This window comes from Anastrepha obliqua, chromosome 1 (genome assembly GCF_027943255.1).
Source record: "Anastrepha obliqua isolate idAnaObli1 chromosome 1, idAnaObli1_1.0, whole genome shotgun sequence".
NCBI classification, from domain to species: domain Eukaryota; kingdom Metazoa; phylum Arthropoda; class Insecta; order Diptera; family Tephritidae; genus Anastrepha; species Anastrepha obliqua.
The window spans coordinates 158175767-158188614 of NC_072892.1; the positions used below are offsets into that span (position 1 = coordinate 158175767).

Below are 12848 nucleotides of genomic sequence, written 5' to 3' on the forward strand. Positions count from 1 at the left end.
AAAGCTATAGTCATCATTCTCTGAAACGAATTTGGCGCTATTTTTAAACCGAATGGTAATCGCGTGAAGCGATATGAACCATTGTTTGTTGAAAAAGAAGTAATATCTCTTGATTTTTCTTCAAGTTCAATTTGATGAAAACCTGACATTAAGTCCAGGCATGAGAAGTACTTTGCTCTACCTAGTTGATCCAAAATATCATCAATTCTAGGGAGCGGAAATTTATCAGACAACAGTTTTTTATTAATTTGACGATAGTCAATTACTAATCGCCATTTTTTTGTTTCCGAATTTGGAAGTGACTTTTTGGGTACTAATAACAAAGGGCTATTATAAGCAGATACAGATGGTTCGACTATTTTGTCGTCAATTAGTTTTTGGACTTGTTTCTGAATTTCGTCTTTGTGACTGTGAGGATTTCTATAATTTTTAATGTATATTTCTTCATCATCCTTCAATCTCAGTTTTTGTTTATAAAAATTATTTGTGGTTATTGGTTCGGTTTCTAGTCCGAATACATCGCTGTATTGTTTACAGATTGTTGTTAGTTGATTATGAAATTGTGGTGGGAAATTCTTTGATAGCTGTTTTAGTACAGATTTCTCTCTATTCTCTGGAATTGTTTTAACTACTTCGTAGCTTGAAAGTGGTTCATATTCTAATTTATTTATGTTGATTAACTGATCTTCATTTGTTGTATTAAGCATTCTTATGAATGCATTTTGGGTTGTTGCTATGGTATTTGCTATGTAGATACCATGCAGAATTTCTTGGTTTGGAATAAATACACTGTCTTCTACTGAGTTTATTGTAATTTTTCGGATCACTTGTGATCTTGCTGGCAGAACTATTGAATTGTTGCCAGAACTGTATGTTATCGGAACATAAATTGGGTATTTTAAGTTAGTTGGTCTGATTATAAGCCAGTCTTCAGACGGCTTGAAATCTAATTGACAGTTGTATTTTTTAATGAAATCTATTCCTAGTATTCCATCACATGGAATAGCGAATTGTAAATTTACAATGTGAAAATCGTGGGGGATTATGTAATTTGTGGTTTGGATTTCAATGGAAGTAAGTCCTTTAGATTTGGTTACTTCTTGACTTATTCCCTGTATATTTATTATATGATCAGTTTGAATGTATTGAAAAACATCTGAATTTTCTTTTAATATAGATATATCTGCACCTGTGTCTATCAAGAATACTAGTTCTTTCCCTGTGTTTATATTTGTGAAGGTTACGTATATGTTTTGGCTGAGATTGATGGTATGAATTTTATTATTTACTGCTGAGTATCTAAAGGCTGTTGGGAGTTTCCCGAAGCGTTTTGGGTCACCCTTACATTATTGTAACTGTTTTGGTTATAACCTCCATTTTGGTGGTTATTTCCTCTATGGTTGACTCTGTTGTTTCCTCTATTATTACCTCTGTAATTATTATATTGGTAATTATTATTCTGGCCATTATTGCGGTTGTTGTTATTATAATTATTATTATTATAATAACCTCGACCATTGCCTCTACCATTGCCTCTACCGCGATAATTATTCCTGTTGTTATAATTACCACGGCCCCTTTGGGCTAGCAATATTGAATTGGGATTGCCTGTCATTTCGGTACTACATTGTATATACTTTGTGACGGCTTCATCCATTGTTTTGAAATTACCTGCCTCGAGGATTGTTTTTAACTTTCCGTGTTCGCAATTTTTAACCATTGTGTTAATGGCTTCTTTAGTGCTGAATTTGTCAGCATGTTCGGCTGATAGGCCTTCGTCAATATACGAAGCTTCCAAAAGCTTTCGTAAATTGTCAATTTCTGTCGTAAATTTTTCGGCAGTTTTCCCTTTTTGCATTGTTTTAGACAATTTGGCTTTTACTACGTCGGATGTTTCACCAACTATAGTATCTTGCAATTTTTTGATTATTGCATTAATTGTCGTTTCATTTTGGACTTTGTATAGAGTTGAGCCAACAATTTTTGACTTAATGACCTCAACAGCTATTTCTTCGAATGTGCCTTTTGTCAGATTTATTAACTTCAAAGCTGTTACAAATCTTTGAAGATGTATTTTCTGTCCATTGAATTCTGGAATGGCATTCGATATGTCCTTTATGTATGCCCTTTGGGCGTTTACGTCTGTCATGATGTATTCTTCTGTGTCTGCTGAGCTTGTGCTAGAATTCAATCCTTCTTCCTGTTCTATCTCATTATCTTCTTCAGATAAAGTGATTTGTGCAGGAATAGTAAGATCTTTTAGGTCGTTTTCTTTTATGTCAGTTTCTTCGTTTGATTCAGGATCTGAATCTAAATCTGTTTCAACTGATTTCTGATCTTCTTCTCCATGTAGTGTTAATGGTGAATTTAACACTGTTGGAATGAAAATATCTAGCTGATACTTTTCTTTGACGTTATATAAATTTAAACGTAATTTGATCAACAATTTTGATATTTTTGACCAGTTAGTTTTATTTATTATGCGTCTATTGTCATGCACTAATATTCTTGCGTCATTAAATGTTTCTACAAGAATTTTCGCATGTTTATTTAAAGTATCCTTTTGTATTGACCTATTCTGGCTTACACATTTGTAAGATTTATCAAATTTTTCTTTTAGTTCACGGATATTTAGGGTTAGTTGCTCCCATTCCATGCCTGGGATTCATTATATATATGTATATATATAAAAGTTTTTTTTTTGTATATATAAACACATTACCATGAGAATCGTGTGTGTTTGTATATTATTTTCAGATCTTATCAAGATCGTTAGCTTGGCTTAAGGCTCTCTTTTTTATACATTTATTATGTAGGATGTAGGCTTTGTAAATAATATATGCACACATAATAATAACGATTATCAGTAACAATATGTTTGTCATTTTCATATCAGTATTTGACGATTCTATTTTATTTATTACATTTGCAGTGGAGTCCACTGTTTTGGTATCAATTAACCCCATTCTGGGTGTTATTATATATATATCATCAAATTTACTTATACTGTTTCTGCTCATATATTTTAGTTTTGTTATTTCTAACGTTAATGTTCATTTAGGAGTCAATTTTAATTTAATTAATTTTTCCTGATTCGATCAACAGCGATCTCCTACCTAGTGGTTTGTATGGCTTCACTGCCCATACTCTAGCGGGCAATGCAGTTATCGCTTCCGCTTACAACATTTGTCTTAAATTAATTACAATATTTTTTTTGTGTATTATATAAATATATCTAAATTCTGCTGCTGTTGATCGTCCATCTGCACCAGCTGGTCTTCGCCGGATCTGGCACGCTGGCGCTCCCTCGTTGACGCAAGCGGCGGGGTGCCTCTCGCGTTTGATGTTTCTAGTTGTTGTTCGTCTTGGTGTTCGGATCCGCTGCCGTGCAGTGCTTGCACGTGTATTGGCAGAACGCACTGTCCAATGGTCCCTCGCAGTCGGTTGGGCACTTCTTGGCTGGTTTACTGAGCTGGGCTTTTATTGCTCCTGGCTGGTTTAATTTGGTAATAGTTTTATCAATTATTTTTATATGTCTTTGTGTGGTGGTAGAGGTTGAATGCTTATGGTTTGCCTTCTGGGCTTGATCAATCTGATCTAGCTCGGCTTGTAGTGCTATTGTTGCCTCCCAACGTAATGGTGGGTTGGTGGCAAACAATAGTTTGAGAATTTCCGCCTTCCTCTTTTGGAGGCGTACTCGTATGCCGCTTCTTCCGGCTTTTTTCTTTTTAATTGCTGCATTCATTGAACCTCTACTCACTCAGACAAGAAAAATGTAGTTTCCAACGCTGTTCCTGTTCTTTGCCTTTTTGCGATGTAAAGTTGTCCAGCGTCCAGCTGCTTCAATACTTTGTATATGTTGTTGGCATAGCTTTCTTTCCTCCTGCTGCTTGACTCCAGGACTTTGTCACGGCCGCCATGTATTGTTAAATAATCAGAAATGTTCCGTTTGCTTGACTCGTCACTACGAGTGTCATTTATTGATTGAATTTTTAGTTATTACAATCTGGTTCTTACAGCTAAAGACAGCGTGACTGCGCTGTCAGGGACGCCGGCAGAGGCGCGGTCAGCTTATGTATAATTCTTTATGTATTGTTTACATAAGAACGTCTAAGGGCTGACGCGGCTCGTAACGGCGGGGAGGAGGTAATATGTTCACTTGGTTGTTGAACCGTCGGCGCATATCAAATATGCCGATGCGGTAATGTCCATGCAGGGCAATGTCCAAGGGATCGTGTTACCACAAGTGCTTGCACATTGTTTATGTGAATATTGTAGTCAAGTGCTACAATGTGTTTGTAATAATATTTATGCATTCAACTGAGTACAGTGAGCATTCGATAAGTGAACATACTACACCTATTACTATAATCTTAATTCAGTTTAATAAAATCTCTAAATTTGTTGAGATAGATTTTTCATTTTCAAAAGATAACCTATTGAAATTTTTGAAAATTCATTATAAATATAATATTTGAATTGCAATTCTTTTTAACCTTAAAATATGTCCACTTAGCCTATAAGAATCTATTATATTCATGGGCTTAATACATAAATAAATAAATAATCAAAAATAAAAAAATATTTGAAGCAAAAAATAAGAGTAATGAAATATAAGTAATTAATAATAATAATAATAAGAGAAATATTAAAAGACAAAATTTGAAATAAAAAAAATTATGTTAACTATCAACATGTGGCAGTTCATATCTATCTCTACCTCTACCTCTAACTCTATCTCCATCTCTATCTCTATCTCTATCTCTATCTCTGTCTCCATAACTATCTCTAGCTCTATCTCTATCTTTATCTCTATCTCTATCTCTATCTCTATCTCTACCTCTACCCCTAACTCTATCTCCATCTCTATCTCTATCTCTGTCTCCATAACTATCTCTGTATTTATCTTTATCTAAATGGGCTTAATTTTACGAGCCCATCTGGGGTTTTACTCTTTGTGCGCGGTAGCCAAAAAATTGTAGCACAATGTAATTTAGAAATAAATACTTGAATTCATTTATTATTACCAATTATATTCAACGAAAAACCTTTTCACAATTAACGCGCCCATTCATATGGAAATATATTAAACTGCTAAACAATTAAGCAATTTGGGCGACCCAAAGCGAGGAATTCACACACATATATTGTAGTACAAATGCACACATTCGTAGATAAGCCAATGGCAGCTCATTCGTTTTAGGCAATTCAAAAGCTATGCAAACATCTCTCATCACCCGCACTCGGCTGCTTCTTAATAGAGCCACGGACGTAAAAATAACATGAACACATTTGTATGTATGTATGTATGTGTGAGTACTGCGTACATATATGTTTAGCACATCAACGCATTCGAGGACAGACAAAGTGGCAGCGCCTTGCTAATAGTTTGGGTTGCGATGGTGCTCAATGAATTGTTATTATGACGGCAACTACTAACATGACTACCGTTAAAACGCACATGGGTTTTTATGCGTTAACGAACATTCGTATGTGCGTGTTTATATTTGCAAAGCCATTATTATTTTATAATAATCATAGTAAGAACTTCTATGAATGGTGCGTAATATATCGTGAATGCGATGGTCTGGCATGCAATAAAATTCAGTGCTCACTGTTGGTGAATCTAGCGAAGTGGCTTAACAAAAAATCCGGAAGAATATTTCAATGCCCACATTAAGTTTATATAGCACACTTTTGTGCTCTGTTGAATAGCCTTAATATATTAATATGTAAAAATATTTATACAACTCTAATCCAAATTAAGACCATCATTTTTATGGGAAAAATATAATAAAAGATAGCATCAGCATCCTTATATGTATTTGTGAATATTAAAATAAAATTCCATCACCTTATAAACGGCTTGGTGGAGTTTTGAAACATTTTTGTACTTAAGATAGATCGCGTAAGGTGGATGGACCGTACATATCTATAATTTTAAGTCCCAGGAAAAAAAAGAAATTCTCAAAGCCATAGTTTCAGTTACTGATTTGTATCGTTTTAAGAGTAAATATTGCTTGCATGATATGATATATAATCGCGAGAAATGAGGATGAGATGAGTAGCGTTGAGTCCAAGACATTGTGGAGTTACGAGGGTGCTACACTAAGTACCCGTGCTAGAAACGAAGACACCATTTAAAAAAAATTTATTTTTCAACATAGTCCCCTTTAAGAAAGATTAATTTCTCCCAACGAATAGAGACAGAGACAGAAACAGAGACAGAGACAGAGGCAGAGACAGAGACGGAGGCAGAGACAGAGACAGAGACAGAGACAGAGACAGAGACAGAGACAGAGACAGAGACAGAGACAGAGACAGAGACAGAGACAGAGACAGAGACAGAGACAGAGACAGAGACAGAGACAGATACAGAGACAGAGACAGAGACAGAGACAGAGACAGAGACAGAGACAGAGACAGAGACAGAGACAGAGACAGAGACAGAGACAGAGACAGAGACAGAGACAGAGACAGAGACAGAGACAGAGACAGAGACAGAGACAGAGACAGAGACAGAGACAGAGACAGAGACAGAGACAGAGACAGAGACAGAGACAGAGACAGAGACAGAGACAGAGACAGAGACAGAGACATAGACAGAGACAGAGACAGAGATAGAGACAGAGACAGACACAGAGACTGAGACAGAGACAGAGACAGAGGTAGTTAGTCCTGTGAGAATTTTCCAGATTCTTTGATAAATCTGTAAATATCCTCCAGTTTTAGAGATCGAATATTACTTATTCTCATCTTATCGGAACCCAAAACTCGTAGCTTTGCTCTAGCAATGGCAGGAAACTCACAGAGAAAATCCTCAGTGCTATCCACCTCCTCCAAGCAAGGCAGGCACATTGAGTCCTCAGTAGTTCCAGTGGTGATCGTATGCTGACCCCATGGGTTGTGTCCTGTAATGATGCCGACCATCAACCGAATGTCTTTCCTTCTGAGTTATAGTAGAAAGTTTGACAGTTTTCTGTTCGGACTTGTCACAAAACACATTGCAATTCTGCAGCGTTCTAGATCGGACCATCGCTCTTTATGTAAATTGCCTACATAAGCGCTGATCCAATTCATGATTCCTGCAGAACTGATTCCGATTATTGCTTCTGGCCCTTGTGGGGGAGCCGCTGATTCACGGTTGGCCAATTCATCGGTAATTTCGTTTCCTTGAACACCGGAGTGTCCTGGAACCCATATAAGTACAAGCCTGTTCTGTCTTGCGACAGAATTAAACTTCTTCTTACATTCTTGAACAATCTCTAAGGTTTGCTCCGCGTTCTTCAGAGCTTTCAGTGCAGCCTGACTGTCACTGAAGACTCCAATCTGTTTCCCGCTCCATCTCCTCTCGATTATCCATTAGGCTACTTTCAGGATGGCAAAAACTTCTGTTTGGAAAACAGTTGCCATTTACCCCATAGCACAGTGATGCTTATTACTATCGTTTAAGTACCATCCGGCTCCAGGCCCTATTCCATTCTTGGACCCATCGGTAAAGAAAATATCCATCAAACCTCCCTGAATGCAATCCGGATTGCTGACATGAAATTTCCCTCCAAATGAAACTATGGGTATCAGCTCGTCTTTAGATGCAAAAAACAGTTGTTACTGCTCAGATAGCAACTTAAAGATTTCGCTGTGTCCTGAAGTTGGAGTCTATACATTGCTTCCTGTTGCATAGTATTTAAGGCATCGCCGGAGGTTGTACTCATGGCCCCCGTAATGCATAAACATACACTTCTTTGCAGCCTGTATAGTTGCCGGAGTGTAGACTTAACCATGCTCCGTCGCCACCAGACCACAGAGGTGTAAGAGATAATTGGTCTGATAAGTGCAAAAATCTAACAGCCTAAAACTAACAGTAATACTTGGATTACTTGACACGGAATCCCCCAGTATTCTTTTCTTTTTTGCTTTGTGAAAAAAGCATTTTAATTACCATAAATAGCGATTCTTTCCTATAGTAGCTTCCACATCCTTCTAACAGAAAAAAATGTCATAAGATAAGTAATCGAATCTATTTGCTCTTATTAAAATAGTTTTTCGCTATATTCGTATATAAATGTTTATGGAGCCTACAAACTTATTAAACGGAGCACTGCATTTTTTGCTGCTTCAATTTATTGGTTGCTAAATAAATAAATATTAATTAGAAAACACCGCTAATGGCCGCGGGGAAATTTCTAACGTAATTATGTCGGCAATTTTCCAGGTAGCGGGATTCCGTAGAATCACATTGCCTGCTTGAATTGATAATATTTATACGAGTTGATGCCTCCCACTGCTATTATTTTGACCGTAGTTGTATACGAGTATATACGTGTATGTGTGTGTGTATGTGTGTGTGTATGTGTGTAATATGTGTGCTTGACGAGTATGTGCGTAATTATTTGATTAAACTTTCCTGCATTTTAGCAAATCAAAGAGTGTAATGGTGTTGGTGTAACTTTTTATAATCACCTAATCTGTTTGTAGGTGTAGAGTTTAAGTAGCAAATGTAAATGGATTATTTTAATTAAAATAAACTCAGTAATCCGTTTACTAGCCTTCGGGCAATTTTCAGAAGCAACGAAGTTTACTGAAAACTTATCTAAAATATTCTCTCAGCAAAACTCCGTAACATACGCAGATAAGTTTGAATTCAATTCATTTAAAGATGGATGTTTGTGTAATAGACTTAACTAAGTAAGTAGATACTTATATGTATATGTAGGTATGTAGGTATGTGTACAATGTTTTTGAAATGTTTTTCGTTTGCTGGCGTAAATCATTAAGGGGGAAAAATAAGTTCACTATCAGGATGAAATGTTTATAGTCTAATTAAGTTATTTAAATCGGCTTTGATTTTCAAAAAGTTTTTTAATACGGCTTTTTCTACTTTAATCCTTCTTCAATTGAATTTCTTGTGAAAGAAAATGCGCAAAAACGTTTCGAAAAACAAACAGAAAATAATGGCACACACAAGGTGAAGCCCACTGAGCTAAAATAGAAAGCTTTGTTCTGATAACTTCGAGTTTATTTATTCACAATAGTCCTCTCTGGCCTCGATACACCGCTTCTCGAAAGAGTGTTTCAAGTCATTGACCGGAATTCGGATTGTCCTTGAGAATGTCGGTACAAGCCTTTTAGATGCACTCTACCTTTCAAAGCCAAACGCAATTATCGGAATAGGTAGAAGTCACAGGAAGCCATGTCAGGCGAATACGGTAAGTGATTGATGGTTAAAATGCGGTTTCTAGTCAAGAATCAGTTATAAGAGTGGATCGATGAGATGGTGCATTACCATGCAATAAGCGCCAGCTTCCTCCTTCGCGGTATTCAGGATGAATTGACGAATGCGATGCAACAAACGCTTCAAAACGCCAAGATAGAGAATTGCATTGACGGTTTGGCCCATTAGCGCGAACTGCTTGTGGACAATTCCCTTGGAATCGTAAAAACAAATCAGCATCGACATGATTTTTGACTTCTCCAAATGCGATTTTTCGTCTGGGGCCTTCCATTCAGCACTTTGGCGCTCAGGTTCGTGATGAAAACACCACGTTGCATCACCAGTTAAAATGGTGTAAAGGAAGTTCTCGTTTTTTCTCGCCTCATTACTGAGGTCTTTCGAGTGTTGAATTCTGAGCAATTTTTGGTCCTCAGTTAACTTGTGCAGAATGAAACGTGCACAGACCTTTCGTAAGCCCAAATAATCTGTAAAAATGCGATTAATCGATATTTTGAATATATTCAATCCCGATTCCATGAATTTCAACTCATGAACTCCGCCATAAACTTTTTTCATCAATTCAAATGTTTTATCGATTTTAAAACAAAATTTGATATTAGCTCTTTGTTCGAAACTCATTTTTGTACCGATGACACAGACATACTGACACTTTAGACACAATGACTTCGTTCCACTGAACCAAACGTCACCAAGCTTTTACTGGGAATAAGCTGGGGATGTAACTTCCAAGGCACTAACTCATTAAAAAAATGGTGCCATCAAAAATATTTTTATGATGCCAGTCTTGTTTATTTTGGACTTCACATTGTAATATCCGGGAAATATGTATCACCCCAAAAAATAATATTTTAATCAACGTCATTTTCTAGCTTTTTAAAGCTGCACTTTATTACACCAAAATTCCATGGGCTGCAAAACTGCGAAATCGTCTCTGCTGATGATGGATCTTGATGGATATTGACATGGTTTGATGCCAGCCTGTTAGAGGCGAATTTTCAAAATGAAAGCCAAAAAAATTATCTCGTTTCATCCTCAAAACTTCAAAAATTCTTCAGAGATTGCCCAATAATTGAGATTGCCCAAGCGTTGACAACCTTTTTCATTGACTTTCAGAGAAGAAGAGATGGCAATTCGGTGGCGATAGCGCCAATTCAGCGGAATGAGGGCGGTGATTCGAAACGTACCATTCAGAAATCGCTTCGTGGTATTGATCGCGTGAGGCCCTTCATTGTCGTGCTGCAGACGGCCTCTTTTCGACAGTGTGTCTCATCTTTTAATGTGAATCGCCCTGCTCAATTATTCAAAAATCTCTACTAGAGTATTTTCTTTCACAACAGGCCAGCGAATTATGGGGCGATTTTCACACTTAGCACGCGATTTAATAGACATTTTTCATAGGAGTTTTCAACGTACTAAAACTTAATTGTTTTTGAGTAACTTTTTTAACAAATTTGAAGATTCATTATCTATTTGGACACTGCAGCTGTTTAGTTGACAAGTGTCAAATATGATTGGCATTCGAATCCATTTGCGAAAATTGTAAATCTTCCGATAGGATGATTAATTTTGCACCACCTTGCATACTCGTTTAAATAGTCAAACGCTCAAAATGGGCAATGCGGTTTAGAAGAAAGGCAAAGAAAAGCAGCAAGCCAGTCTGGCTGGAAAGGTTCAAGTAAGGAAGTATCTATTTCCATATATGTATAGTATTCTAATCGAGGTCAATTAGGCTGAATGAGGAGGCACGATTGACACGCGGTGTCACACCTTACAAAATTTGCATAACTATTTTAGAATGCAATGTTGTGTGAATGGAAATGACAGCTCTTTTGCTATACATTTGAATTGAGTAGCTGAATAAAGGCAAGCAAAAAAAGTATGAGATGGGCATACAAATATGTCTCGTATATTTGTAGGTAGAGCCTCCATACTATAGAAAATTTCACATTTTCGATTAAAACTAAACAAATAATTCATACATGGAGCACACACACATGGTCAGGCATGCCAAAGCTTCCCTGAGGGTTTGTTAAAATTAGTATTTTTTTTTTGTTCGCACGCTCTGCCTTTGACATGACATGAGAGCGTCGTGTATGTATTGTTTATTGTACGAGTACTACACCCACTGGAAAACAACATTGCACTTAACTCTACATTTTCAAGATTGATGAATAGTGTCACTAAAGCGAAAAATAGATTAAAGCATTTATGAACGACTCACTTCGTACTTGAAATCGTGTTTAAGCTTTTGTTTATAGCTAAACTGTTTCTGACAGCTAACCAACTATTATAGTCGTGAAAATTCCATTATAGCGCTTAACAAAATTTATTAAGTGAGAAGAGTATATTTCCCGAGCACTAACGGTATTTAAGTTTTTTTTTCTTTTTTTCTTTCAGTATATACAGCAAAACCAGAGCGCGACAGTTGATTATTTTTTCTGAAGCGCATTTCAAACTTCATCGGCCACCAACGGCAAAGCGGCATAGAGAAAAAGAGGAGCAACTAACGAGCAAATAAAAATACGAATCGACTACAAAACCAATCAACTAACAACTATGGACGTAAGAAAATATTTGGGTTTGTTGGCGTTGATGCTACTCTCGCTGTTGGCGCTCTACAGTAGTCCGGTGGAGGCGTGCAGTTGTATGCCCAGCCATCCTCAAACACACTTTCGCCATGCTGACTATGGTAAGTCCGATGAACGGCAATGTGGGAGGGGAAAGTTCGAGTGGAAAAGCAATCCACTAACTGACAGCAGGAAGTGGGCGCTAGTAGAGCAGGCACACGACACGTGCCACTTGTAGGCAGGAAGGCAGTGTGTAAATATTACTGTAGCAAAATGTGGAGAAAGTAAATGAAAGCATGAAGCTCGGCAGAGATCAAATAAAAAATAGAAAAAAAGTGAAAAAATGAAACTATGTGCAGCGTACCTGCGGGAGCAATATAAGTACATATTTATACATATATAAGTATAAGTGCATTATAGTCGGCTGCGAGTGCGATGCTCAAGCACGCAAGTGCAGTCCGTTTGATGTTAGATCTGCAGCACGGCTTCGCGCTATTTGTAACAAATAACTACGCGAATGCTTAGTGGCATACCGTCAATTTGTCGAAGAATGCGCAGATTTGCTAGTGGAAATATTTTATCACATTTTCTTAAAGCATTTGTTTCATTTCAAGTTTCTACGACGCGCTGGCGGAAAAGAATTGCTTTGAGTTGCGTTGGAAGGCAACCAGAAGAAATAATAGCAAACAAACAGCAGTGTAACATTGCACAGGGTGCTTCATCTGACATTTGTAATGTAATTTAAATCGACTATAAATAAGAGACTCATTAAAGGGGAACACCACTGTGAACGCGTGAAAATTAGGTGATTTTCATGAATTTTTTTTTATAAGTAGGGATGATTATTTGCGAATTAGACAAATTATACTTTATTTAACATAGGTACATTCAACTATACTGACACAAATTTGTATTACAAAATATTAAAAATTACAATTGTTATTAATATTAATGCAATGGCGTCATAAAAAACTGATGCACCCTGGTGGCCACGATACAACAGTGAAAAATGATCTGCAAGCAAAAAAGCGAAAAAATGCTTAATC

The 12848-nt window shown here is 36.8% G+C and overlaps 2 protein-coding genes across 3 annotated transcripts in view; one reads left to right on the forward strand and one right to left on the reverse strand.

Moving 5' to 3' along the window:
- LOC129236946 (tissue inhibitor of metalloproteinase) overlaps nt 1-12848 on the forward strand; it is a 103569-nt gene that overhangs the window by 78958 nt on the left and 11763 nt on the right. For both annotated transcript variants that reach the window (XM_054871264.1, XM_054871274.1), the window contains one exon: nt 11633-11924. In XM_054871264.1, the coding sequence (XP_054727239.1) occupies nt 11792-11924 (133 nt within the window). In that variant the 5' untranslated portion in view covers nt 11633-11791. The remainder of the gene's footprint in view (nt 1-11632; nt 11925-12848) is intronic.
- On the reverse strand, nt 1286-2656 carry LOC129238084 (putative histone-lysine N-methyltransferase 1). Its single transcript, XM_054873126.1, has one exon. The coding sequence runs from the start codon at nt 2654-2656 to the stop codon at nt 1286-1288; it is 1371 nt and encodes a 456-aa protein (XP_054729101.1).